General features: G+C 39.8%; 1 protein-coding gene across 2 annotated transcripts; it reads left to right on the forward strand.

The window, feature by feature from the left end:
* Positions 1–4,609: 4,609 nt before the first annotated feature.
* On the forward strand, positions 4,610–15,065 carry LOC137266312 (serine-rich adhesin for platelets-like). Of its 2 annotated transcripts, none has more exons than XM_067801797.1 (5): positions 4,610–4,701; positions 5,671–5,814; positions 6,419–6,572; positions 7,535–8,455; positions 9,104–15,065. In XM_067801797.1, the coding sequence occupies exons 2-5, from the start codon at positions 5,671–5,673 to the stop codon at positions 11,578–11,580; spliced, it is 3,696 nt and encodes a 1,231-aa protein (XP_067657898.1). In that variant the 5' UTR covers positions 4,610–4,701; the 3' UTR covers positions 11,581–15,065. The 2 variants fall into 2 exon arrangements, with proteins under 2 accessions (XP_067657898.1, XP_067657897.1); XM_067801796.1 differs by lacking the exon at positions 4,610–4,701 and adding an exon at positions 4,850–4,911 and having other exon boundaries at positions 9,104–11,670.
* Positions 15,066–25,758: the final 10,693 nt, after the last annotated feature.

Consider the following 25,758-nt stretch of genomic DNA (forward strand, 5'->3'; position numbering starts at 1 on the left):
ACACCTGAATATTGTTCAGTTGTGGGTTCACCAAAATAAATTCCTTACAATCTGGACACCTTGGTGTGGTACATATAATGTACGCAGATTGGATACGAAACAGGTCTTCAGAATATGGAGCTTACTTGTGTCTGTTGTGTTCGTAAAACGCGGAAGCGAAACATTAATCATCACACTGTGTCCGATTATCCATTGACGAACCTTATATGAACCATCACACTGACGAACCTTGTGTCCGATTACCCAATGACGAACTTTGTGTGAACCATGACATCGATGAACCATTGTGAACCATCACAATGACGACCATTGTGTGAACCAAAACAATGACGAACCGTGTCACCATCACACTGACGAACCTTATGTCAGCATCGCACTGACGAACCTTGTGTCCATAATCACACTGACGAACCTGTGTCCATAATCACACTGACGAACCCTGTGTCCATAATCACACTGACGAACCCTGTGTCCATAATCACACTGACGAACCTTGTGTTCAGTATCAGTTGGTGGATTATGGCGTAAGCACGGTATTGGGGGCAATCTTATATAATTGACCTTTTCCCTGTTATGGTTCATATAGTGTTGTAAGTATTGAACTACGTAGCTCACTTGCTCAAGAACACAACCGTGTAGCTATAGCTACATAATCAGCCTTACAAAAGTGTAGAAAACAAAAGCATACTATTATAAATGACAATGAGCTATACTACAGATAGTGCAACTTTGGAGAGTGGAGAGAAAACAGTAAAGACGAGCATTCCATCCCGAAATATTAGGGAGTTTCAGAAATAAACTCGTTTTGACATGAACACGTGCTTTGAAATTCTTATTACACTGAACCGTCATTGTACCCCGTGCAACATGGTATTAAATGCGGGTTGAAATGGCGTTAATGGCGGATAAAAGGCGATTGCACTCACACAACGGCGCGCACGGAGGTGGGTATGGCTTCTTAAACTCGTCTGGATTTGTACAAGCCTTAGTTTGTCGTGTGTTATTGACTGGAATAGTCCATTCTTGAAGTGATCATTTCTCTTTCCTGCGCATATGTGAAAACGACTGCTCTCTACGTTTGCGTATGTGATTTATGGTCCACTTAGATTCGTAACACAACTTTACATGTACTGACCCCCAGTCCCAAAGTCCTTGTTTTATTCCCTAGCCACGGCAACAACAAGTCCCACCCTATACCGCACTTGGTATCAGCATGAACAGGATATCGGACAACTTCAGTCAGCTGGCGTAACGCTCTTTACCTCGACTCTTGGTCACTCACTACCTGTGGAGTGAGACAGCTGCGATATGTACACCGTCACGCACATTTGTCAGCTCCATGTCTGACATGCCCATTCTGACAGCTGGTCTGTGCGAAACAGTTCTCAACCCCTTACGGCAAGCATGGGTTCCTGAAGGCGAATTCTAACCAGGATCCGTTGTCAGTGTAATCCATGGTTACCTCTGTTAACCACTGATAGAATCTTGGAAATCACATTCATAATTCACTGGTGGTTGGTGGTGATAATGATGTTTTAGTTATCTTTTGTCAGCACTGGTGACCTCTTTGCAGACGCTGTGAAAATGTGATGGGCAACAGGAGTCAACTTGTTCGAAACAATCTTAGCGTTATGAGTATTATATGTCTGTTCAGGGAGTGACTGTTTAGTTTGACGCCGCCTTTACAAATATTCAATATCATGTTGCAGGGACACCACAAGTGGGCTTCACACATTGCACTTAAGTGTAGAGAATCGAACTCGGGTCTCCAACGAGACGAGATAAAGTCTTTCTTTGAAAGCTACACCGCCGCCATTTTGAAATATGGTGGTAACGAAGTTCAAATACGTTTACATCCTCCATATCTCCAGGGTATACGTTCCGATAAGTCCCCACTATACCCTGGACGCATCTACGGCTCTGCCCGATAAATTTATTACCTCCCTTTGTTGGCTCCGCCTTCTCACAGTAGCCAATCAGCTAGGCCGCCGTTATAACCGAGCTTGCCAGTGTCAACAAAGGTAGCGGTTGCAACTGCGAAGGTTTGCTCGCAGTGCGTCCCAGATTTTAGGGAAATCATACAAACAAATTGACTGGTCCGAAACTTTAAAACAACATATGCAAGAACGCCTTCTACCTCTCCCAGAGAACCTCTGCATGGTTTCTGTTGCCAAGTATAATCGGTTAGATAATTCAAAAAACGAAAGTGAGTTGTGATTGGTTCGCTCAACTTCCCAGCGTAGACACCTGATTGGATCAAAAGACAGTCAAGGGAGGTAATATATTTATCCGGCAGAGCCGTAGATGCGTCCAGGGTATAGTGGAGACTTATCGGAACGTATACCCTGGAGATATCGAGGATGATACGTTTATTGATGTTACTTAATGGGGCACTGATCCAGAACAATTACCGTGGACCTGTTGTTGCTTTTGTTATTGTTTCTCTCCCGTGAATACACGGATGATATCGACGAAGTCTTGTCTGGTTCGTGACCTCTGCTGCGCCACCGCATGTACAATTGTACGTGTCGATTTATCACCAAAGATGAAAACCTTTTTATTCTGTAATATATTTTATCTTTATTATTATGCTACCAAATGAAAAGGGTTTGAAGTTGCCAGTCGTAAAAATGCTAAGACTGGAAAGTAACGAAGTTAGTGTACATCTTTATATTCTGGCTTACAATCCTAATTAGTATAATGCCATATTTGAGTGCATTTCGAAACTTCATATAAATCACAATACCAGCTTATACTTGTAGTGAATTTGTAACATGACTGCAATATCTAGACCTTTTATTGATCGCCAACGTGGATAATATTCCTTATAACCTTATAAATTTTCATGGTGAGTATTTACTCCAGACTCGAGGAATGTCAAATGGGAACGTTTCTTAGGTAATCTGAGTGATATTACCACGAATTATGCCTGATATAAATTCATAAACTGACCATCAAGTGAATGATGACAAATAACATATGTAGGTGTCAGTCTAAGTAAACTTATCCTCAGTACTTTTCGTTACGCAATTACACCATTGAGTCTAATAAAAACCTTATGGGAGGTCGCGTTAGGTAACCTTTGAGACTGACCTATCAGAACACAGGTTACCAAATCGCGAAAGTGGACATTCGCACATACCTTCTGAACTTTTTATCTCAAAAAGGTTTATGCTCGAACAATTCTGAATGCTATTTAGCGTACGCTCGCTTCCGGGTGATGCACACGGCGTACGTACAACCATGACAACGGAGAGGAAACAGTCGCTGAAAATAGTGTTTTTTGCAATATTCAAGGATGTTATCTTGCGGAAATATTAGCTAGTGGTAACCATGTCAACAGAAACCCCAAAGCGTACATACTGCAGGCCAAATAACGGTGTTATGTGCGGATTTTTGTTTGTGAAGAGACCTGTGTCAGTGACCTGAATATTTTGAAAGGCCCCCCCCCCCCCCCCCCCCACCGATCCCTAAATAGTAACCTGTGGTCTTATTTAACCGTCTCGCGTTTGATTGGACGGCCATTTGTCGCTGAAAGGTTACCTGACGCGACCTTCTGCTAGGTTTTGTTAGTCTCAGTGGTGGAGTGTAACGAAATACACTGAGACTAAGTTTACTTAGACTGGTTTTAATATCAAAGGTAAAGGACATATTTTTACATGACATGATTACACGTCGAGGTTAAAAAAACGCCGAGACGGCGTCAAATTGGATCAGTCATTATATACTATCCCCGCATTAGAAATTCTGAAAAAGCCTACACTGCTGGAATACTTCATTACAATCAGACAGGAACTCCCGGGGCTATTTTCGAATAACGGCATCTGATCATGATGGACGTCCACTCATCCTATTGTCCCACAGTTTGGGTTGAAATGATTCTGCCAAGGTGGACCGTGACCCAGTCCCCGTGTCCATCTCGGTCGAGAGAGCAGGTGCTGACCAGCTTGCAGCTTGGTTTCGGAATTAAGATGTTGGCGTGAAACATTAGTCGCTCTGTATCAGTGCTCTTTTAATTAACTGACTAAAGTGAACTAATTTTGTGGCACAGAGCGAGCTGAAACTAACTGTGACCCTGAATGATCATCTATGAAGGAGCAAAAGAATAAATTTTGCAACCACGCGTACATCGCAAAAGCTGATTCCAAATCTTAACTTAAAAACTTTCTGTTAAATTCTCATTTACACAAACTAAAATAAATATTTCACTTTGTCACTTCACATCATCAAACGATGACAGGCATTTCATTCGTCAAAACTCGCCTCTTTCCGTAACCTCCAAGGAGACGACTCGGCTTCGTTCGTAACTACTCGTGTAATTCCGGCGAGCCAGGTTGTTGAAATTTTTCATGCAGCAGATACCACGTGACGTCTCATCAGTGCGTCACAGCGGGAGACGGGTCATTGTGACATTGCACACCTAACGAACCAAAAATGTGAAAGCGTCAACTGTAATCATTACACTATACTAAATATACTCGGACATTATATTCGTTTATCAAACTTTTAACGATGAATTTTGTTCAGTTATTCAACCTCAAGTACTATCATTCGCTTTGTGGAATGAGAGAATGCCTATTCTATTAATAGCAACGTGGACAGGGAATTCCCATCACAGCTATTATCGTTTCACGTTGTCCGCCATCGTCCCGTCGTGAGAGAGTAAAGCGAGGTGTGGATTCAAGAAGTGGTTACATCGAGGTTAGTGATGTTATAATATCGGATCCTGTGTTATTCAATGGACAGTACACCTAGACTATGGAAGAAAAGGCTAATTGCCCCGTATGGCAATTGCTTCAATGTTCATTAGTACACAGCATAGGGCGTTCGAGCATAGAGGAGACAACTTCACAAGGGAAATTACTGCGGACTGTAACAAAGTTCTAGCAGCGTTTCTGTTCAGCTATGAAGGTAGATAATCTAACACTATTTAATTGATCTCAATAGTATAACATATGGATCATTGTGTGGTAATGACATGGACCTATTGTGTAGTAATGACATGGATCATTGTGTACTAATGACATGGATTATTGTGTACTAATGACATGTATCATTGCATAGTAGTGACATGTATCATTGTGTGATAATGACATGGACCATTGTGTAGTAATGACATGGATCATTGTGTAGTAATGACATGGACCATTGTGCAGTAATGACATGGATCATTGTGTAGTAATGACATGGACCATTGTGTAGTAATGACATGAACCATTGTGTAGTAATGACATGTATCACTGTGTTTTTACCTTCAGTAGTCTGAAAGACTTCACATGGACCATTAGATGCAGTGATATTACTGGTTATCACTGTTTTCATAGCTCCAGGTTTCATTCACATACTGAAGAACAACATTGGACAGTAGTCTTGTGTTGCTAGTTGTATGATTTAGAATAAAATGTTTATCTCTACAGTGTTCACTTACTTGCTAGACAAGAGCAGGTGCCCTGGTGTGAATACAGCCACATGCATACACATACTTGTATGATAGCAGTGACCTGTGTGTGCTTAAGGTGTTGTTGATTATAGATATTGTAGATGTTGCATGTGTCATGAGTACAGAGGCTGTCTAGAGTGTTCTGGTTAAGTTTTCTTTGCTTTTAAGTATGTTTCCTATCATATTCATAAGCTTCATTGTCTTAATTTCATTTTTGTCTATTTTCACAGATGTCTTCATTTTTGGAGGAAAAACTGAAAAAAGTAATAAATAAGAACTATGTAAAAGTAACCAACACACTGGATCCCAAAACTATGTTGACTCACCTGAAGGAGACTGGCATCCTCACAGTTGCAGGATATGACACATACTATGTAAGTAACCACGGCAACTACCCCTCAAGTATAATACTAACTGGTGGACCCATTCAAGTGGAATTGTATTTCTTTAGGTATGATAGGTGTATTTATAGAACTGAAAGAAAACAACAGTGATGCAATAAGCATGATTTGAATTAATGATTGTCAACTTCCACTTACAGCAATTTCCAAGCCCATGACTTTGAGCGTTTTGCATTGGGATGAATGTGTGAATTCTATAGAATAGACTCACCCTTTACACTTTTGTCATTTAACATGATAACCATACCTGTATGTACATGACTTATTTATCATTCGGGGTGGGTCACGATATGGCTGATGTTAAATCTTAACTCACTCGCTCACTAACTTATCCACCCACCCACTCACTCACCCACCCACCCTCTTACTCACTCACTCACCCACCCAGTCACTCACCCACCCACTCAGAAACTCTTTCACTCACTTGTGGTGGTGAGATAGCCGAGTGGGTAAAATGTTCATTTGTTATGCTGTGGATTCCCCACAAGGGTAGAGTCTGAAGCCTATGTCTAGTGACTCCTGTCATGATATTGCTGGTGTAAAACTAAACTCACTTGCCACTATTTGTTTATTCAAGGAGGAACTCAACAATATGCTTACTCATGGAAAAACCAAACAAGACATCAACATAAGGTTACTTGAAATTCTTTACACCCGAGACAGATGGTGGATAGCCTTCTTGAAAGCATTGCATCAGTGTCGACTTCAAAAGATCATTGACATACTGGAAGGTAACATGTTAATTAATTTTTTGTGAATATTGTTGTCAGTGTGCCCCAGGGATAAACCTAGGATGCGTTTCTGCTGCATTTCTGCATCATAGTATGAATTTATGCCAACATTTTGGCATAAAATATCTGTAAATGCTGCATCTAAAAAATACAAGCGCTGCCTCAGTAAATATAATGCAATAAATATTGTTATCTTTTACCGTAATAGCACAAACGACTATTGAGTTTACAGGTTCAAATCCATATGTTGGAATAAGTAAATCAGTACAAGTGTGTGTTCTTAAACATCTTTTATTTGGCATCTTTTGGTTTCGGTTTTCAGTCATCATTGTTTATGGTCATGTCTCCGAAAATGATTATGAGCTTATTAAATCAGTTTATTAACATACAAGTAAATACATTTAGCTGAAAACTTCAAACACCCAAATCTCAAAGGGGCCCACCTAACATTAACCTGATGGGGGGCACCTTGACCCTCCTATCAAGCATTGGGGCCCACCCAAATTTAACCAGGTGGGGCATTGACCCACCCTTTCAAAAAATTCATACATTCATCATGGTACTCCATCCCTGCACAAAATCAAGATGTGCTGCTGGTGGATCAATCCTCTGTTTTGCTCAATTTCAAGAGCAGAATTATATTTGTGCAAGCATCTACTGATTTAAGATGATTCATTTGTCCCCCCATATTTTCACTGGCCTATGAGCACAAGTGGTGGACATGAATAAAATCCATTATTGTCTTTCACCATTAAGGTGGTCCATGCAATAACCAAGCTATTGTACATAGTGATATATACCCAACTCACTCACTCAGATTTTTTTGACATATGACTGTATTAAATTTGTTTCTTTTCCTTATAAAAGATGTAAGGATTGTGGTTGAAAAGGCTGATAGAAATGACCAACTAATTCTGTGAGATTTTATGAACTGCCTTGAAACTTGATGTTTGGTTTTTTAGGAGCATTGTCAGAAAACGAGGTGTATCGACTGCATCGAGAAATAGGGGTAGATTACAGGTCTAGAAGCAATGGGAGGCCACCCAGATCTGAAAGAAGAGAGTATATGAGGAACACACCACCATCAGACTCTGAATCAGATCGTGGGTCACTAACAGAAAATGCTCAGTATCAATCCCTTCCTGAGCCGAGATCTCGAAGGAAAACGTCCCATGAAGTCGATCAGGAAGCAACACAGCAAAGACATTTCCGCGCTGATTGCTATGCAGCCCAATATGCTATACCAAAAAATGATCTCAGTTGGACACAGGAGTCCAATGGTTATGTACACAGTGGGTATCCTCAATGTCCTGAAGAACAGGATATTCCTTCAAATCTTTATCACCATCAATATCAACAACCTATCCCAGGGGCAGTACAGATTTCTGTAAACGGATCTTCCAACCCTTCTTTGTATAGAGGTTCTTCTCAGCCTAATCCTACAAACAGACCTATTGTAAGAACAGGTGTGGCTCGATCCTCGTCTGCCCCTTCAGGTCCTCAACATTCAGATAACTTGAGGCTGAGCCAAAATCCCAGCGGTGCATTCCAAGGGAGCAGAGAGAGAGGTCAGGGTCAAGTGTCCAGTGGCCAGTTCTCGCCAGCAGATCCTGTCATCCCAACTCCTTCAGGCTTAAGCTACCAAGCAACTGAAACGGGTCCCAGAACAAGTGGTCCATTTGATACACAGGCTTTTGGTCCTCAGGTAGATAGGTCCACCTCTTGCAATGAGCGCTCATCCGTAGCTCCTTTGCCAAGACAGGAACTCATTGATGTCAGTTTCAACACTCTACTGAGGAACGTTCCAATGAAATTACTCAACCTGCTTGACAGACTCGATCATAATCAAAAGTGGAGTGAGCTTGGTTCCAACTTAACTGACAGTGAGTATGATATTGTGCCGAGAGTAAGAACCCTCATATACCAAGTGGAATTCCAATTATTGCCACATAGAGCCATTAAACTTCAATACATGTTGTTTCAGAGTGAAAGCATAAAGAGTTTATGAGAAAAATATTGTAAAATAAAACTTGGCAGCATCAACATGACAAATATGTGTATTGTTTAAAATAATGTTTAAAGTCATCATCAAAAGTATGCAGTCATTGATAATCATTCTTCTGTAAGGTATTGTTAGGTAAACTTGGTTACAACAAGTTGCATAATCCCATGCAGGTTGCACCTATAGGATTTGGAATTTAAATTAGAGGTTAGAAGAGGCCCAGTAACCTATGCTTGTCAATGTTGTCACTCCATAAAGGATTATGACTTTGAATGGACCCAGAAAAATATGCTTATTGTTTCTTAAGTAAGTCTGGCTTTGCAGAGGTCCAGTAACCTATGCATCTTGTTTCATATGGGTTTCTGAGTTTGAATAGGCCCCAGTCTCTCAAACGTGTCAGTCATTAAGGGATTTTTGGTTTAAATAGGCCCAGTATTATATACAGTTTCTAAGGAATTCTGACTTTGAATAGGCTGACAATAATTTTTACCCTGATACAAATTAATTCTAATGTAAATTTGTCTTTCAGAATTTTTAGGTGAGGACTATAGTAAGATTCTGTCATCCAACTCAGAAGAGCATAAAACCAAGCAGGTCCTGGATTTCTTCAAGGCAGCCGAGGGAGAGAGGGCTACTTTTGGTAGACTCATAACAGCTCTACAGAAAATGCAGAGACAAGACCTTCTTGATGACATAAAGGAATTGACTGGGTTGACCTTTCAGGATGAAGAGGATGTGATCAATGAAGATAGGAGAAAAAACAGCTGGGCTGGAACAAGCAATATGATGGTGGACTTGGACATCTCAATTCCTGACATCAAACCACCAAATGTAAGCAGTGCAGCAAGAGCTGATGTCACTGACCAGTTTGAACAGAATTCCGTATCCTCCAGTGCTCTTCATGTGATGGACCCATACAAATGCAAAGACAAACAGTCCTGCACAGGAACAACAGAAGTCTCACAGAGTTCCTTCACTGGCACCACTGGCATGTATAAAAGTAATCAAGTCATCTTGTCACAACTTCAAGAAGAAAAGAAACTAGAGGAGGCACTGAAATGTGAAAATCAAAGAAATCAGAACAGGCCTGTAGAAAGTCCCAATGAAGAGCATCAGACAGAACAAGAACATGGTAATCCCCCATGCCTGGAAAGTGATTTCTCTGATGAGAATAACATTAATCAAAATTCTTCGAACAATGCTGATACCAAACCCAAACCAGAACTTGGGTCAAAAGTCATCAATACCAACTCCAGTGCCAGCCCAAACGGAGATACAATTACCAATATGAACCAACAGCCCAAGCTCTTTGCAACTCCTGCAGCTGCCTCTAGTTCCCCCCTACCCATCTCGGTAAATGCAATAGGGACCGAAGCTGAGGCTTGTCAACATGGTCAAGCTCATCCTCCCCAACTTTCTGTACACATCAACAACCACAGCTCGATAAATGCAACAGGGACCGAAGATGGGGCTTGTCAACATGGTCAAGTTGTGATACATCATCCTCCCCAACTGCCTGTATTCACCAATGACCACAGCTCGATAAATGCAACAGGGACTGAAGCTGGGGCTTGTCAACATGGTCAAGCTCATCCTCCCCAACTTTCTGTACACATCAACAACCACAGCTCGATAAATGCAACAGGGACCGAAGATGGGGCTTGTCAACATGGTCAAGTTGTGATACATCATCCTCCCCAACTGCCTGTATTCACCAATGACCACAGCTCGATAAATGCAACAGGGACTGAAGCTGGGGCTTGTCAACATGGTCAAGTTGTGATACATCATCCTCCCCAACTGCCTGTATTCACCAATGACCACAGCTCGATAAATGCAACAGGGACTGAAGCTGAGGCTTGTCAACATGGTCATGCTGTGATACATCCTCCTCCCCATCTTCCTGTACACACTAAGGACTACAGATATCCTGCTTCAGAAAAATTATCTAGCAGTTTTAAAGCATCAAACACTGTATCTCCTGGACATCTGCCCAACTTTGATAAGATCACACCTATTTCACTAACGTCATCAGGAACATCAAATACTTCCCACAGTAGTCCTGGACATAATATTGCAGCTTCAAATAATCCAAATCATATGTTGGGTCCTGATTCTGGTGTTACTGCTGGAACTCACCCTATGGTAGGAGATAAGACATCACATGACAATTACGTAGCTCGGCATGAAACTATGCCCAAAACCGTAGCAAACTCCAGTGATGACAGCATTGCTTTTACTGAAGATGCCAATACAGCATCTAAGTTAATTTCTGGACAACACAGTTCTAGTGTCGAGGTGACCACACCAACTGAACCCACTGGTGCAACAGGGAGTCTTGGGTCAGACTTGCATGAAACATCTGATGGCAGCATATTTTATGTTCCAACCTTAGGAAGCTCCATTCTGGATGAAACACAAAGATCCACTTACCAGGAGAATAATCAAAATATTGGAGAAATACACATTTTGACTATGTCTGAGGCATCTGTGTGTCCATCCTTCATTGCTGAGCATGAAAAGAAAGTACTTCAACAGTCGATGTACTATGAAAGAGTGCCAGTGACTAAAGGGTGTGCTGAAGATGACTTTTTATCTTTAGGTGAAAGTGAGGAAGAAGGAGGGGGATTCGCATCAGGACACACAGGGGTCAAGGAAAACTCTTATCAAGGTCAAGGTCGCTTTGGGGCAGAAGAATCAAGAGGCATCAACGAAAAGCCTACAGTTGATGATGTGATGGAGACAGCAGACTCCAGAAGCAGCACATCTGCTGCTGATGGAACACGAGTTACATCTTCAGCCGCATCACTTCCTTTGAAAGGAGCGACAGCATCCACAACTTCTGGATGTACGTCCGCAGCAGATGGAGACACGTCCACAAAAACTGCAGGGACATTGGGTAATGCCAGCAGAGGGACCTCCTTTTCAAGAGTGATTTCTTCAGGATTGCAGCTGCTTAAATTGTTAACTATCGCCACTGATGTAAATACGTTTTATTCCACTTGATTTTACGTAACCCTCCAGTGTTTTGACAGTTGCAGCTGTACAAAGATCAAGTTCATTGTGGAGGTTTCACTTTCACGGTATTGATAATTTACTGCCTTTAATTTCTGTCTAATTCATCAACTTGGTGCCGACCTGAAGATGTTGATCTTCCAGATTTAAGCCCTAACCTGGATCGTTAGGGCAGATGTGAATATTTATTGAAAGAGCTTGCTAAAATGGGGCTGTACGTTAAGGATAAAGCACAAGTAACTTGATATTCATTTTTACACACAGTGTACATATGTGATATGTACTACGTCATGCTAGTGCATTTGTTGTTCAGGTAGCTTGGTGTTCATTGTTACATGTAGTGTGCACATATAGAACTTCATACTAGTGCATTTGGAGCTAATGCATTGAATGAAATGTCATATTTCTGCATTGTGTAAATATTGGTGATGTCATAGCTCTATTTTCAAAATAAGTACTACCATGAGACTCAGGGCTTCCCAAAAAGCCTTCTTTATCTGTGTGTTTAATGTGGGCTGTCAGTCAGCTATCTCTTCTGATGGAAACACTCAACCTTCTTCATGGTGTATACCTGTACGTATCTTAAGTTGTTAAATGATACTAATACAAATATTTGTACAGATGAAGACAGTATTACGGGCGTTTTTCTGACTACTATTGATAATCTAGTGGCAAGATACAAGCAGCCCCACCTGAAGGTATAACACACAACAACCTAATGTTTGTGGTAGATATATTTCAAACTGACACTTCAGACTAACAGTATGTCTGGCGAGGATTCATTTTTGTAATATCTGTGAAATGACCTTATATTGGTTGGAGTGTTGATGGCGTAAAACATCATTCAACTTCTTTTCTTCAGTTGATCTCACAACTATACAACTAGAATTATCTTAACATGCTCCCTCACTTACTCACTCACTCAGGGTGGTGAGATAGCCGAAAGGGTAAAGTGTTCACTCGTCACGCTGTGGATTCCCCACTTGGGTACAGTGTCTAAAGCCTATGTCTGGTGTCCCTTGTCTTCACATTGCTGGAATAATGCTACAAGTGGCATAAAACTAGACCACTGTTTGTTTTTAAAGGAGGAACTCAACAATATGCTTACTCATGGAAAAACTTTGTTGCCTTGTCAAGCAGGACTTGTTAGAACTGATGTAAGACATGTGACCAAAATATTTGGTTTAACAATTCATTTTTGTACTCACTTATTTACCCACGGGAGACAAGATTGTGTTCATGAACGATATTACTGAAATACTGCTAATGAGTCATGCTTTCTGGTGAAGGGTACTAGTATATATTTTGTGTCTTTTGAACAAATACTCAGCTTATTTGGCGTTAAAGTGCTCTGAAAGAAAACACACCACTGATGGTTTTCAAATAACCATTTGGCTGTGTTATCACTAGATTCGCTACATAACTACATGTAATTGGTGATGTACATGCATTAGTGCTAGTTATTAAGAGGTATACATATCCCAATAGGGGTGCGATATGATTTGTATGCCAATACAGTACCTTTATCTCATAGATTCATATTCTCTCACTTTTTTGAAGGTGAATCACAACCATGAATCTTTTATTTTCAGATTTAAGATGGGTTATTGTAGGACTGAAATATATAAATTTCGAGACACTGTGCACACTTTTGCTTTGTGTGGACAACCATGAAAAAAATGTCAGAAAATCTTTTAATCTATCAGGTTCTTAACTGTTTCTGTTATTATGTACATATATTATATTTTACATCAATAGTACTTTAAAACAATGTATCATTTGTATTGCAATACAGGTGTTGTTTATTGATGAGTTTTGCAGAGAACATTGCGTTGTGATACCATACTGTATTGCCCTATCTTTCCTACCCTAGTCATCAGGCATCTTCATAAACATCACTGTTTATATCTTGCACATTTTCCAGTTAATAACCGCTAGTGCTTTGTCATTCAACTGTTATTATTGTGTTGTCTTTGTGGATTATTTATAACTGTTGTGTTTGTATATAGCAGAAAAATCAGCTTTGTTGACTTTTGTCATCATGGTAATATACTTGTATTTTCTTGGTCCAAATATCAATTGTTAATGTGTAAATGTATCCAAGAAGTAGTGTGAACCAGATAAATTTGTGCTGCACATTTATCAATGGAAGTCTACTAAACTATTGACAGTCACTCATACTATCAATGCATCAATAGTTTTTCGTTTCTTTCTTATTTGTTATCAAAGACTCAACAACTGCAATCCATTGATAGTTTGATTTATCATTACAGCCCAAATGGTTATCCCTTGTTTTTCTATGCCTGACTGATGGACATATATTACATTCTTTTTTTTTTGGTCTAATGGCATTTGCTTTCTTTTGATTTTTAGTATTTCCATATGAAATGATATTGATATTGCTTGTTATATGTGACTGTACATTATGATATGTTTCTAGTCACTACTTGTAGCCATACTCCTTGTATTGCAACAACCTTGTAATACCAAGCTGTTCTGCCGTTTGCTTCATAGCCTCATCTGGGACAATATATCAAACCTTTGGCAATTTAAAAAATGGTTCATTATTTATTTTGTCTACAGATTGCCAGAATCCACATTCAGAAAGTTAAGCAATGGAATTAGTATATTTTGATTCCCCAAAGCCTTTTTTCATGGATTAAAAATCTGAAACACATATGCAAAAATAGCTACAACATTAAAGTACTAGTATTAACCTTTTTTATGAAGATTGGTAAAGTGTAGTTTATGTAATCAGTAGACATAATCTTTAATCTTAATCCCCTTAAAGTCTTGAATGTACCTAGTACCTATGTACCTAATGTACCTAAAAGCTTTCACTGTCTATTCCAAGACAGATTGCTGTATTGGGGGATGTAGTTGCCCCTTGCCTAAAATTTGTCTCATTGATTGACAAACAAAACCAAATTTGTGACGTATTATTATATTGATATACTCAGCACCAAATGAAACAATGCACATAATAAAATTGACTGTGGTTTCTTTGGAAGATAGTTTTTCAGACACACACTGCAGTGTCCTTGTGTTCCTCTAAACTGAAAGGAAGTGGGGTAGTCTCATGGTTAAAGTGTACGCTCATCATGCAGAAGGCCTGGGTCTGATTCCCACGTGGGTATAATGTGTGAAGCCCATTTCTGGTGTCCCCTGACGAGATATTGCTGACATGGTGAGAAAAACTTGCACTCCTGTAGTTTCCCCGTGTTTAAGAGTATTTGATACATAAACTGGGCAACTTTGGTTTATGATACTGTCATTGAATAGCATAAAAACATTGATATCCTGCCAAAGTCTGTTTTACAAACTGCTGACTAAACAGTAAACTGTAAATTACCATATCCAGAAGTAGGTGTGAGGGAAATAGCAGACACAAACAGGTATGAATTAAGGATGCTTGTTACTTTGTTCGTTACGAAAGGTGCTAATTGCTGGCTTCAATAAAAATTCCAAATACATTGTAGAGGTCTCATGTTTTTTTTTCTTCAGTACTTGTTTTATGTTTGTGTTTGTTTATCTCATGCCGCATTCCACATTAACCCAGCTATATGGCAACAGTCTGCAAATAATCAACTCTGGACCAGACAATCCAGTGATCAACAGCATGAACATCTAAACAAGTGGGATACCATAACATGTGTCAACCAGGTCAGTGAGGCTGACCACACAGTCCCTTTCGCTGCCTCTTATCACAAACATGTCAGTAATGTCTAAGTCTAACTCAGATCTTCACAGGTTTTGTTAGTTAGGGTGTATTGTTTGGTGGTGGTGGTGGTGGTTTACGACCTCCCTCTTCACTGCTTGGCAGGGCTTGCATTAAACCAAGTGTACCACGGCACACATTCAGCCATATCAACTATAAATGCCAACCCTAATTCTCCAACTGTTCTTCAGGAGGTCTCACTACCCCGGGATTTTGCTGATTTCTAAACTGTGTCCGTGTGCAGACCTTTGAATGAACAGTAACTGTAAGGAAAGGGAAAAGTGACTTAAAATTTGGCATTGCATTGGAATCTTTCAGTTCTGCAGAGGCGAGGGAAGGCGAGTGGTTAAGTGTTCACTCATCACACAGAAGACCCGGGTTAGATTCCCTACATGGGTGCAATGTGTGAAGCCCATTCTGGTGGTCCCATGATTTCACTGGGATATTGCTAAATGTGGTATAAAACTAAACTCAGTAACTCACCTAGTCATGCATGAGTCCCAAAAGGTTTGTCCTCAGACAATGTGTGCATGACTAACAAAGACAAAAACAAGACCAACCACCACCAGTGCACCTCTCCAACTGATCTCCATGAAACCAGAGATTGAAAACAGAAAAGTATTCAGTAAATTGACTAACCATCAACAAGATAGGCAGTATTGTCTGAAAAATGTCATACCATCAACAAGAAGGCAGCATTCTCAGATACACGTCATGCCATCATAGTCAGAAAACCCCTGAATATGTCGCAAATGCATCCTACCATCAGCAGGAGGGGCAGAACAATATTTGTCAACATTAGGGGCGTTCATAACTTCTGGCTGGGGATGATGATGTATTGTTTATCTTGTTGGGGTGGGTGTAATGAAACTTGTAGAGGTGTCCTAGAGGTTGTAATTGATTTTGTACATGGTATGCAGGAAGGGGGTGGGTGGGTGGGGGTCACTTAAAATGCGCGCGCACACACACACACACACACACACACACACACACCACACACACTATGGACGGTCCACAAAACGCAGCATTATTGTAAGAACACGAATTCTAGGTGAGCATTGTCGAAATATCATACTATCAACTAGCGGGACAGCGTTGTCAAAAAAAGAAGAAAAAAAGAAAAAGTCATAACACTATACCATAAAACAGAGGCGCTTTACCATATTAGTATTATCACCATACCACCAATCGGCAAAATATCATACAATCAACGTAACTATAAATGCATTTGTATTATTACTTACGTACATATATATAAAGAACCTCTTGGGTTGTAAGCTACCCTTCGTCATTGATGTCAACAAATCAATTACTTAACCTATGTCAGTTACAAATGTAAATGCTCTCAACGTTTCGAATGCCAGTAAACTGTGCGTTTGTACTAAACCAGACAATGTCACTTCACCCAACACGTAACACTGCACGCGCTGGAAAACCCCTGATCTATGGGACTGGCGAATTTTGATTGGATGACATAGACCAATGAAAACATTGAATCATTTTATCTATTACCTGGCAGAGAGCCAACGAGGTCTGAAACTTTGGGATTCCCAGATATGTTGTCGGATGAGAAACTGAAAGCGTAGCTATCTCTGGTCTTCAATGTCAGCAAAATAAGTGTTCTGAAATAGGTGTTCTAAAAATACTGCTGATTTGTTCTGAATGCGATTTCATACATTGAACCCCAGTTTTTTCAGTTAATTGATGTCTCAATAAGTCATTTATTAAAGTGTCTGAATTTAGTAATATTAAACCGACGAATAATTCACATTCATACCTAATTATTTATGTCCACTTTCACAGTCCATAGTCATTTGAGATACAGTGGACTTCGTAAATATGGCAATGGCACTTCTCAGACATTCATTCTAATAAGGTAACGTGACCACAACCCTATTTAAATACGTGATTGTATTGCAGGTCTTATGTGCTTATGAATTATTATTATTATATCATTATGAAATCATCACTGGACAATATTCTTTCTCTGTTGTGGAAGTTCTCTCCATCCATGTGGAAAAAAAACGGGCAACGATTCTGGGTAGCCGAGGGTATATGCCATCTTTTTGTAGTATACCGTATGTATAGAGAACCGTGATCTGAATCTCAGATCTATGTTCGTCACTGCTCGCATGTTTCCGTAACAAACCACAAAGACATGGTCACGTGTTCAAGTCAGAGGGGACCAATGTGAATCGGATGGTCGCCATTTTGCATTTGTAATCTGGCGGGAATTGGAGCTTGTGCAACTGGTCGGTCAAGAATTGAACGTGTGCGTAGTTTGAATATCGTCACACAAGGAATACAGATATACAACATTCATCATAATTTCTGTCAAATAACTGAATGAATGTTTATTCTTTTTTCATAAGTTTATTTTTTCTGGAAAAATTGGTAGTTTATCGGTATTTTTCGTTATCATGTCCTTTTATTAGAAATGGAACCTTTCTTCCTCCATGCATGCGTGGCTCCTGCTTGCCTGGACAGAAATTCCAGTTGTAAAAGAGATATTTGGCGAGCGATTTCTTCAACCAATGCGGCACCTCACCGCTTCTAGCGTACACATATAGAATCAGTTAGTACATGCACTTCCTTACATTGGTACCGATACCTGTAGCAGTCTGTCTGTCAAATACTGATAAATCTCCAATACTTGAATTATTCAGATATTCAATACTTAATATATATCGATAAAATATTACAGCTTTCTGAGTCTGAAAGTCTACTGTTTGTCATGAAGTTCGATAATAATTGTTAAGTTATGACAATCTTGATCAAATTAGTTGGGCCCACTATATATATTCCTTAGTTGTATAATTCATTTTACGTAATTTGTCTGCACTATGTGTTTGTTTTAATGTTGGTTAAAGCATCTGTCCTTCAACTAAAGTCAGACGGTTTGATTCCCGGCCTTGTCATATGACGAGACGTTAAAGTATGGTGTTTGTTGTTACCTTGCCTGTTGGTTGGCAGTAAGGGTAACAAGGAGGAGTCTGTGTGCAATTTTGCTGTGTATAAGAAAATATCTCATACGCTATATTCAGACCCATTTTTTTCGTTTCTCACTCGGCAATATCCTAGCACTGCATGAGAGTCAGTCAGTACTATTATTTGTTTGTTTGTTGCTTAGCGTCGCATGAGCAATATTTCAACTATATATTACGGCGGGAGTTCGTCAAAAATTTATATAAGTGGACTTGACACATGTTGCCAAATAGATCCATGCTGATAAATTATAATCAGTCATCGTCTGTGTCATACGATCAGCCTGCGCAAGCTCACATGCAGTATTGCACAATTCACCTGGGCTCACAGAGTTACTGCCCTTGTTCACTGAGCTTCCACCCCAAAGACAGAAAATTGATGAGTATACTACTGGTAAACACATATAAGGTGATCCACGACCTGACAAATGACCCCAATTTGCATACTTGGGACCGCCCCACAGAACGATCCACTTGAAACAAGAGGGAGACAGGTTGTCTGATAAATATCGAGAAGTTCATTTTCCCCGTGCGTTTCACGCATGAATTGTTATAGCACACTCGATTTGGGAACAGGTACACTCCCAACGAATTGAATCAACACAATATACTGAGCAAATATGCTTAGGACCATTTCACGAAGCAAATGACATTTTCCTGGGGTTCTTTTAACAACATTGCTGAATATCTAAAATGCTTGTCAATGCCCCAATCATCTATTTGTCTTCGTCTTAACTAAAGGTTAGCGTGGAATATCAGTATCGTATGCCTGAAATTAGAGTCTTATCATTCGAAGGAATATGCGGTGTTGATTTCATGTCACGGTTAGCATGTATTGCACGTGCATAATCGTCAAGCTACCTGTAGCAGCCAAGTGTACTCGCCCAATTCGTTGTACCGCCTCTCTTGTCACAAATGCGTTTAGTGCGCAGGATCATCTAATTTGTGTCTAGCAGTAGTAGAGTGAACCAGGTAGATGGTTTAGGGAGCGTTCCGCCCCCTGTGGTCCATGCACACCTGTAAATTCCCTTCTCAGAAACCTCACTAATACTATGTGTTCAGGCCTATCTGTGATTTTCAGGGGTGAAAATGTGCATGCTGAAGAGAATTTTTTTTTTGCGAGAGTGTGACTAGAATAATGAAAGCGTGAGTCTAAAACCAAAGACAGTTATGTGTTTTTACTGTAACAACATCTCGCAACGGATGTCAATATGAATACATGAAATTTGCATGCATGTAACATTAGTGCTTCTGACGGAATCTTACCTTCCTTCGGGTTTGTTGAGCATGACTGACATTATACGTTATTTCAGACATATTTCAAATCTAAATATAATGACTATGCTCCATAAGACGTTCTCATATAATATTTTGTGACCGTTTTTACCCTTTTTATCCAAAATATCCAAAAATAAAAAAGGACATGCATGGGTATATTGAGTATGAAATGAAAATATTATCATTGTTATCAGACAAATGTTCAATGAAAAAACATCTGATAAAACGTGTCCGCAGCGATGTTGCCAGCGTATTGTGAAAAGAATTATTGCTTGATATGTTGTTTATTTGAAACGATTTGCTCGGGGATGTTCGGAAAAACAAACAATCAAATATGCAGTCAGAAAACTTCACAAATTCAAATATTTAGATTAAATATTAAAATGCTAAAATCTCAACTTTTACTTTAAAGTACACGTTAATTATTTACAGGCGTCGTCAGTTAAGTGCAATATCGCCAAGTGCAGCGTCGAACGTCAAACAACAAGAAAAAAAATCAAAGTATACTAAGAAGCTAAAGATACTGATATCATGCAAATTGAAAGACAACTGGAAAACTACGAATAACTATCTTATTACCTGGTTGATGCTTGTACACATCGAGTCACTTGTCTTCATGGTCAGATGTCAGGTTGACAGAGCAACCCACGGGAAAGCGGAAGGTCTGGGTTTTGATCCCCAGTTGCGGCATGGCAAATGACGTCATAAGATGGTACTTGTAATTTACTGTTGCCTTGTCTGGCGCTCGGCATGACGGGAATAAAACCAGTCGGCCCGGAGTCAGGGTACTGTGACTAACTAGGATAGCCATATTAAACTGCAATAAATAAAAACAATGATAATACACCTGTGATTATATTTTAATGCCTGCAGTTGTAAAAAAAAAATCACACATTAAATTAAATAAAATTAGCATTGTATGACATCTGAAATGTATCTAATTGGAAACTAAACTGATTTAAGCATTAAAACTTGTGTCATGAGAACATTTAAAGTGTTTTATCATTTTTGTTCCTGAAATCATTAGAACACCCGGTCTGACTATCGTCTCCAGTATGTTATCCAAAACCGATTAAAACCTTTCTGGAAAATCTGAAAAAATGAATTAGATAGTTTTTACAGAAAGAAAGAAATTACCTTGGTTAAATAAATAAGTCGATGAGCTGAGCTCATTGATTATAGTTTAATATATATAATATTTCATTGTTTTATCAATCAATATAGTCAATATTAAATTATGATATCTCATCTGGACTTTAATACTGTATTTCAAACTATCTGTTATTGCTTGAGTTACAGAATTAGACAAGCTGTTCAAAATACCCCTGCAATCAAAGTACATTGTAATACTAAATAATATTTTGATCAGCTGAACCCAATCAGTAGTTTTATTGTAAATATTATTCCATTGTCTTAACAAACAATATACGTTATATTAAGAGTATGATATTTCAAATTGTAGATTTAGACAGAGACCATATATCGATTTAGACAAGCTGTTCAAAACACCCCAGCAGTCAAATTACAGTATAACACTGAATAATAATCTGATACACAAGTAAACTTACATACTTCCTCAGAACTACAAAAGCACTGCAGGATAACAAGCTGGCATCTATGTTTATATGTAGGTTCTGCTTGAGAAGTGATATGCCACAGGTGAATGTCCCGAGCGGAAGGTATGTAATAACCGCTGATTGGTTAGGAGTTGTGAAACCGACCTAGTCATCCAGTCGCTATGCAGTCTGCATTAACTTCCGAAACTATATATAGCATGTTACTTTGGCGTGGTCACGTGGGATCATATGTCATGTGTCCTACTCAAACTAAGTTGAGTATATATATAACGAAAATGTCTTGCGTACAAATTCAACGGAGATCGTTCTCTGACTGTTCAGTTGTATTGGCGGATATTACTATGCCAAAGAAAATAAAGGTCAAAGGTAGATTTCAGCTTGAGATTTAATAATACAAAGCAAACATATAGAACCGAATTTCAAACATGACTATATGGTTAGAACCGGTTTAAGCTGAGCACTGTGTGCAAACCATCTGATCCATTCGAATACAACAGTTGTGTCGAGAGCTGACCAATTTGATCAGAAAGAAAGGGCCAACAATGCTTATCATTCACGTACCATCAAACTAAGTGAGTAAGTGAGTGAGTTTAGTTTTACTCCACTTTTATCAATATCCCAACAATATCACGTCGGGGGGCTTCACACATTGTGCCCCCTGTGGAGAACTGAAACCTGATCTTCGACGAGACTATTTAACGCTTTAACCACTAGGCTACCAGACGTTTCAGCAACTAGGCTACCAGACAACCACCCAACCAGGACAAGAAGACAATTCATTAACGGAGTCACAGAGCCTGACAAACCAACCCACTTAGTCTCATATTACGACGAACACAGGTTGTTGGGGTCCATTGAAACCATGGAATCACCATGCATGGATGGTTTGAGGTGTGATTAGTCGGTGTACTGTGCTTTGTAGCGAGGGTTAACAATAACAAAAGCAACAACCAGTCCATGGGAATAGCTTTGGATCAGTGTTCCATTAAGTCTCACGAAACAGTCTAAACTCAGGTAAGCCCAGTTTACGATCAAAACCGAACATAAACACAAGGTTGATTTGTTAAATTTATGTATTTTTTAATGTATTTTATTTGACTAAATCGCCCCAATTCTTTAAATAAAGATATCACAAGAAACGATAGTAAATTATTAGGAAAAATAACATTCCTATGAGTGAGTTTAGTTTTACGCCACACTCCACCCAGTTAATTTAAATTCACTAATGGCGGATTCCCAGTCTTCCCATAAATGCTGTTTTTTCCAATGCCATATACAAATACAAATAATTAGATAACTATCTCAGGCTGGACCAAAAACATCAAAGTATTAACCGTGGATTTCTATAAACGATATATTTCACACGTCATGATTATTTAACAATCATGTAAATATTTCACAAGCATACAACAAGCTTAAGAAAGATCGTATTTTGTGAAGTCGACATAGCCGGAAGCCTAAAATATATAACCTTCTTCTTCTTTGTGGCTTTGGTTTGACGTTTTACGCTGCACTCAGCAATATTCAAGCGATATAGCGACGGTTTGTAAATAATCGAGGCAGGACCAAAGACTCCAGTGATCAACAGCATGAGCATCGATCTACCCAAATGGAATACGATGACATGTGTCAACCAAGTCAGCGAGCCCGATCCCGTTAGTCGCCTGCATCGACAAGCATGGGTCGACAAGACCAATTCTATAACACGGGTCTTCATGGACAAGATGTACACATATGTATGTACAGTATGTAAAACCATTGTTTTTGACCATCTACTTTACACCACGTATACTGACGTACTTCACCATATCTGTTACATGACATACAACAAGTATATACAATAACAATCCGCAGACTTACCTGTCCTAATTAGATATACTATGAAAATATACCCCCCACGCCTATACAGGTAAATCCGTGCAGGCAGCTGTGCAGAAGGAAACAACGTCCTGACAACGTCGTGGTAGCAATGAACAGCTAGGCGTTGTGTGGTTGACTAACCTATACAGCGTCTTTCTCCGAAGCATTGGGCATATTCGTTGAAACGCCTTGATAATGAAACAACGTAAATGACTTCAGACTCATAGATTTATGAACTCGTAGTTTTTGCCCATCCCTGCTCTTGCATAGTTTAAAGAAGTCAAACATAACTACTGACACAGTTGTATTCGTGGGTGAATATGGTTTTACGCCGCATTTAGCAGTATTCCAGCAATATCACGTCGGGGGGACACCAGTAATTGGCTTCATACATAATACCCATGTGGGGAATCGAACCCGGGTCTTCAGCGTCACGAGCGGACACTTTGACCATTAGACTACCCCATCGCCCGCTGATGCCTGGCATATACACGGGTATTTAGCAGTAAGTGATGAAATACTCTGTTTCCTTGGTAAAATCAAACCTATATATTAAATGTGAAATAGTGGCGGAATTAAATCCAGTCTGCATACTTAATTATGTATTATAATTGGAAGATGATTGTGTGCGTATTTGTAATCCGCGAAATCCACACCCTTAAACGTACTCAAAGCTACATTAATACACAGGTCATGAGCTCAGTGAGTACTCGATTTTCGTTCTCAGCTTCCTGGGGAGTATACAACCCAAGCTGATTGTAAGAAGGTTATCCGTCACAATACCATCTCATCTGAACATAGGTCGGTTGGTTCGTTTGTTTAACGCCACACTCAGCAATATTCCACCTTTATGGCGATCGCTTGTAAATGATCGGACTAGACAATCCAGTGATCAACAGCATGGGCACCGACCTACGCAACTGGGATTCAGTGACATGTATCAACCAAGTCAATTAACCTAACCACCCGATTAGTAGCCTCGTACTACAAGAATTTGTTACTGAAGGCCAGTTTAGCCCACATCTTCACAGGTCTGATCATAGGGATATTGTAAGGAAATTTGAAAATGGCAGTTCTCGACAGTGGTCAGTAAAGACAGTCGACTGTCTTAAAACTAGATCTAGCAGCTGGTCATTGATCCAGTCACACATGGATAAGACCTTCAGTAATGTAACATAATACGCCTCTACATTGACTGGTATAACAGGATATAGGCTGAGGTGCATAGTTCGCGCAATAAATATACATGAGTTTGTTTAGTCATACTGAAGTGTGTTACTACGCGCATAGTAGCCATAACACTATGGTTGTGAGTTGGCGTGTGAGCGAGTATGACTCTACCTGGGATTCGAACCCGTGTCTTCGGCATGACGAGCAAGCGCTTTAACCACTAGACTACCATGCCACGACTACAGTGCTTATGGGTTCTAACCCGGATCTTCACGTTTACAGTAGTCTGGATGTTGTGAGCACGTCAATAAATACTCTGAGATAAACCGTACAGGGTTTTATGTGGAACACTAAATAGTGATCAACGGGCAGTTAAAAGACTTTGATTTGTAGGAAATGGATCTATAAAGACTCATTTAAAATTAATGTAGTTCCAGCTGTGTTATGGTAAAGTGACACGCTTGATTATGCAGCCATTAGAATCCACTGGGGTTACACAGGTGCATATCTGGATCTGTTCTGTAAATATCGCGACTTAAGTGGGGACATCGGAGCTGAAGTCGTGGACGAGCTACTACAGGTATCTATATAAATGTTAATACCACTTTATATCGAACCTTGTTATTTGGGATTGGATCGCAAACATCATCGATTCGTGCAGTCACCAAGGGACGCAACTCTTCACAGCAAGTTCTTGAGGATATTCGAGCGACACTAGTGAAGAGAGAGAGAGAGAGAGAGAGAGAGAGAGAGAGAGAGAGAGAGAGAGAGAGAGAGAGAGAGAGAGAGAGAGAGAGAGAGAGAGAGAAATATATGCTGGGGAGAGATTCCAGCAACATCACGACGGGGGACACAATAAACTGAATTTACACATTGTGGTTAATTGAACCCTGGTCTTCAGGGTGGTTAACGAACGCGCGAACCTCAATGCTACCCATCCGCCTGTTTTGATTTAATTGTTGCCACATATATCAGGACATGAAGAGACTTGTCATGCACTTCCGTACAACAGGAAAAGACAATGAACATGTGAAGGTCCGGGTTAGAACTGATCTTCAGTAGCCCATGCTTGTTGTCACTGATGTTTGAGGGTGGTCAGGCTTGCTAACTTGGTTGACACATGTCATCGTATCGCGTGGATCGATCATCAGGCTGTTGATTACTGAATTGTCTGGTCCTGACGGGATTACTTACGAACCGCCGTAATATAGCTGGAATAATGTTGTGTGTGGAGTTAAACGACAAACAAACAATTCACAGTCACAAGGATAAAACAAACCATACTTACGTAAATCCATCGGCAGTTAGCTACAGCTTCTACGTCTGTCCGTCCCAGCTGTTGTACAGCTGTTGTAGATATTGGTAAACCTCATCGTTTCGTCACAATTTCCTTATGAAAATTAACTTGTCAATTACACGTGTTCCTGTTCTGCGTGCCACTTCCTTCCAGATCTCTTGATAATATTTTATTGGTGAAATCAATGATACTGCATGCGGCATCGAAACACGCTGCCCACATAGGGAAACCGTATGTTGAAGCAAATGAGATGTGTGGGTGAGCGTTACCACCTTAGTGGGCAAT

Source organism: Haliotis asinina, chromosome 15, assembly GCF_037392515.1.
Source record: "Haliotis asinina isolate JCU_RB_2024 chromosome 15, JCU_Hal_asi_v2, whole genome shotgun sequence".
Lineage (NCBI taxonomy): Eukaryota > Metazoa > Mollusca > Gastropoda > Lepetellida > Haliotidae > Haliotis > Haliotis asinina.

Coding starts and splice junctions, on each gene's coding strand:
- LOC137266312 (XM_067801796.1), top strand. Junction 5,815..6,418: donor CAGGATATGACACATACTAT/GTAAGTAACCAC, acceptor TGTTTATTCAAG/GAGGAACTCAACAATATGCT. Junction 6,573..7,534: donor GATCATTGACATACTGGAAG/GTAACATGTTAA, acceptor TTGGTTTTTTAG/GAGCATTGTCAGAAAACGAG.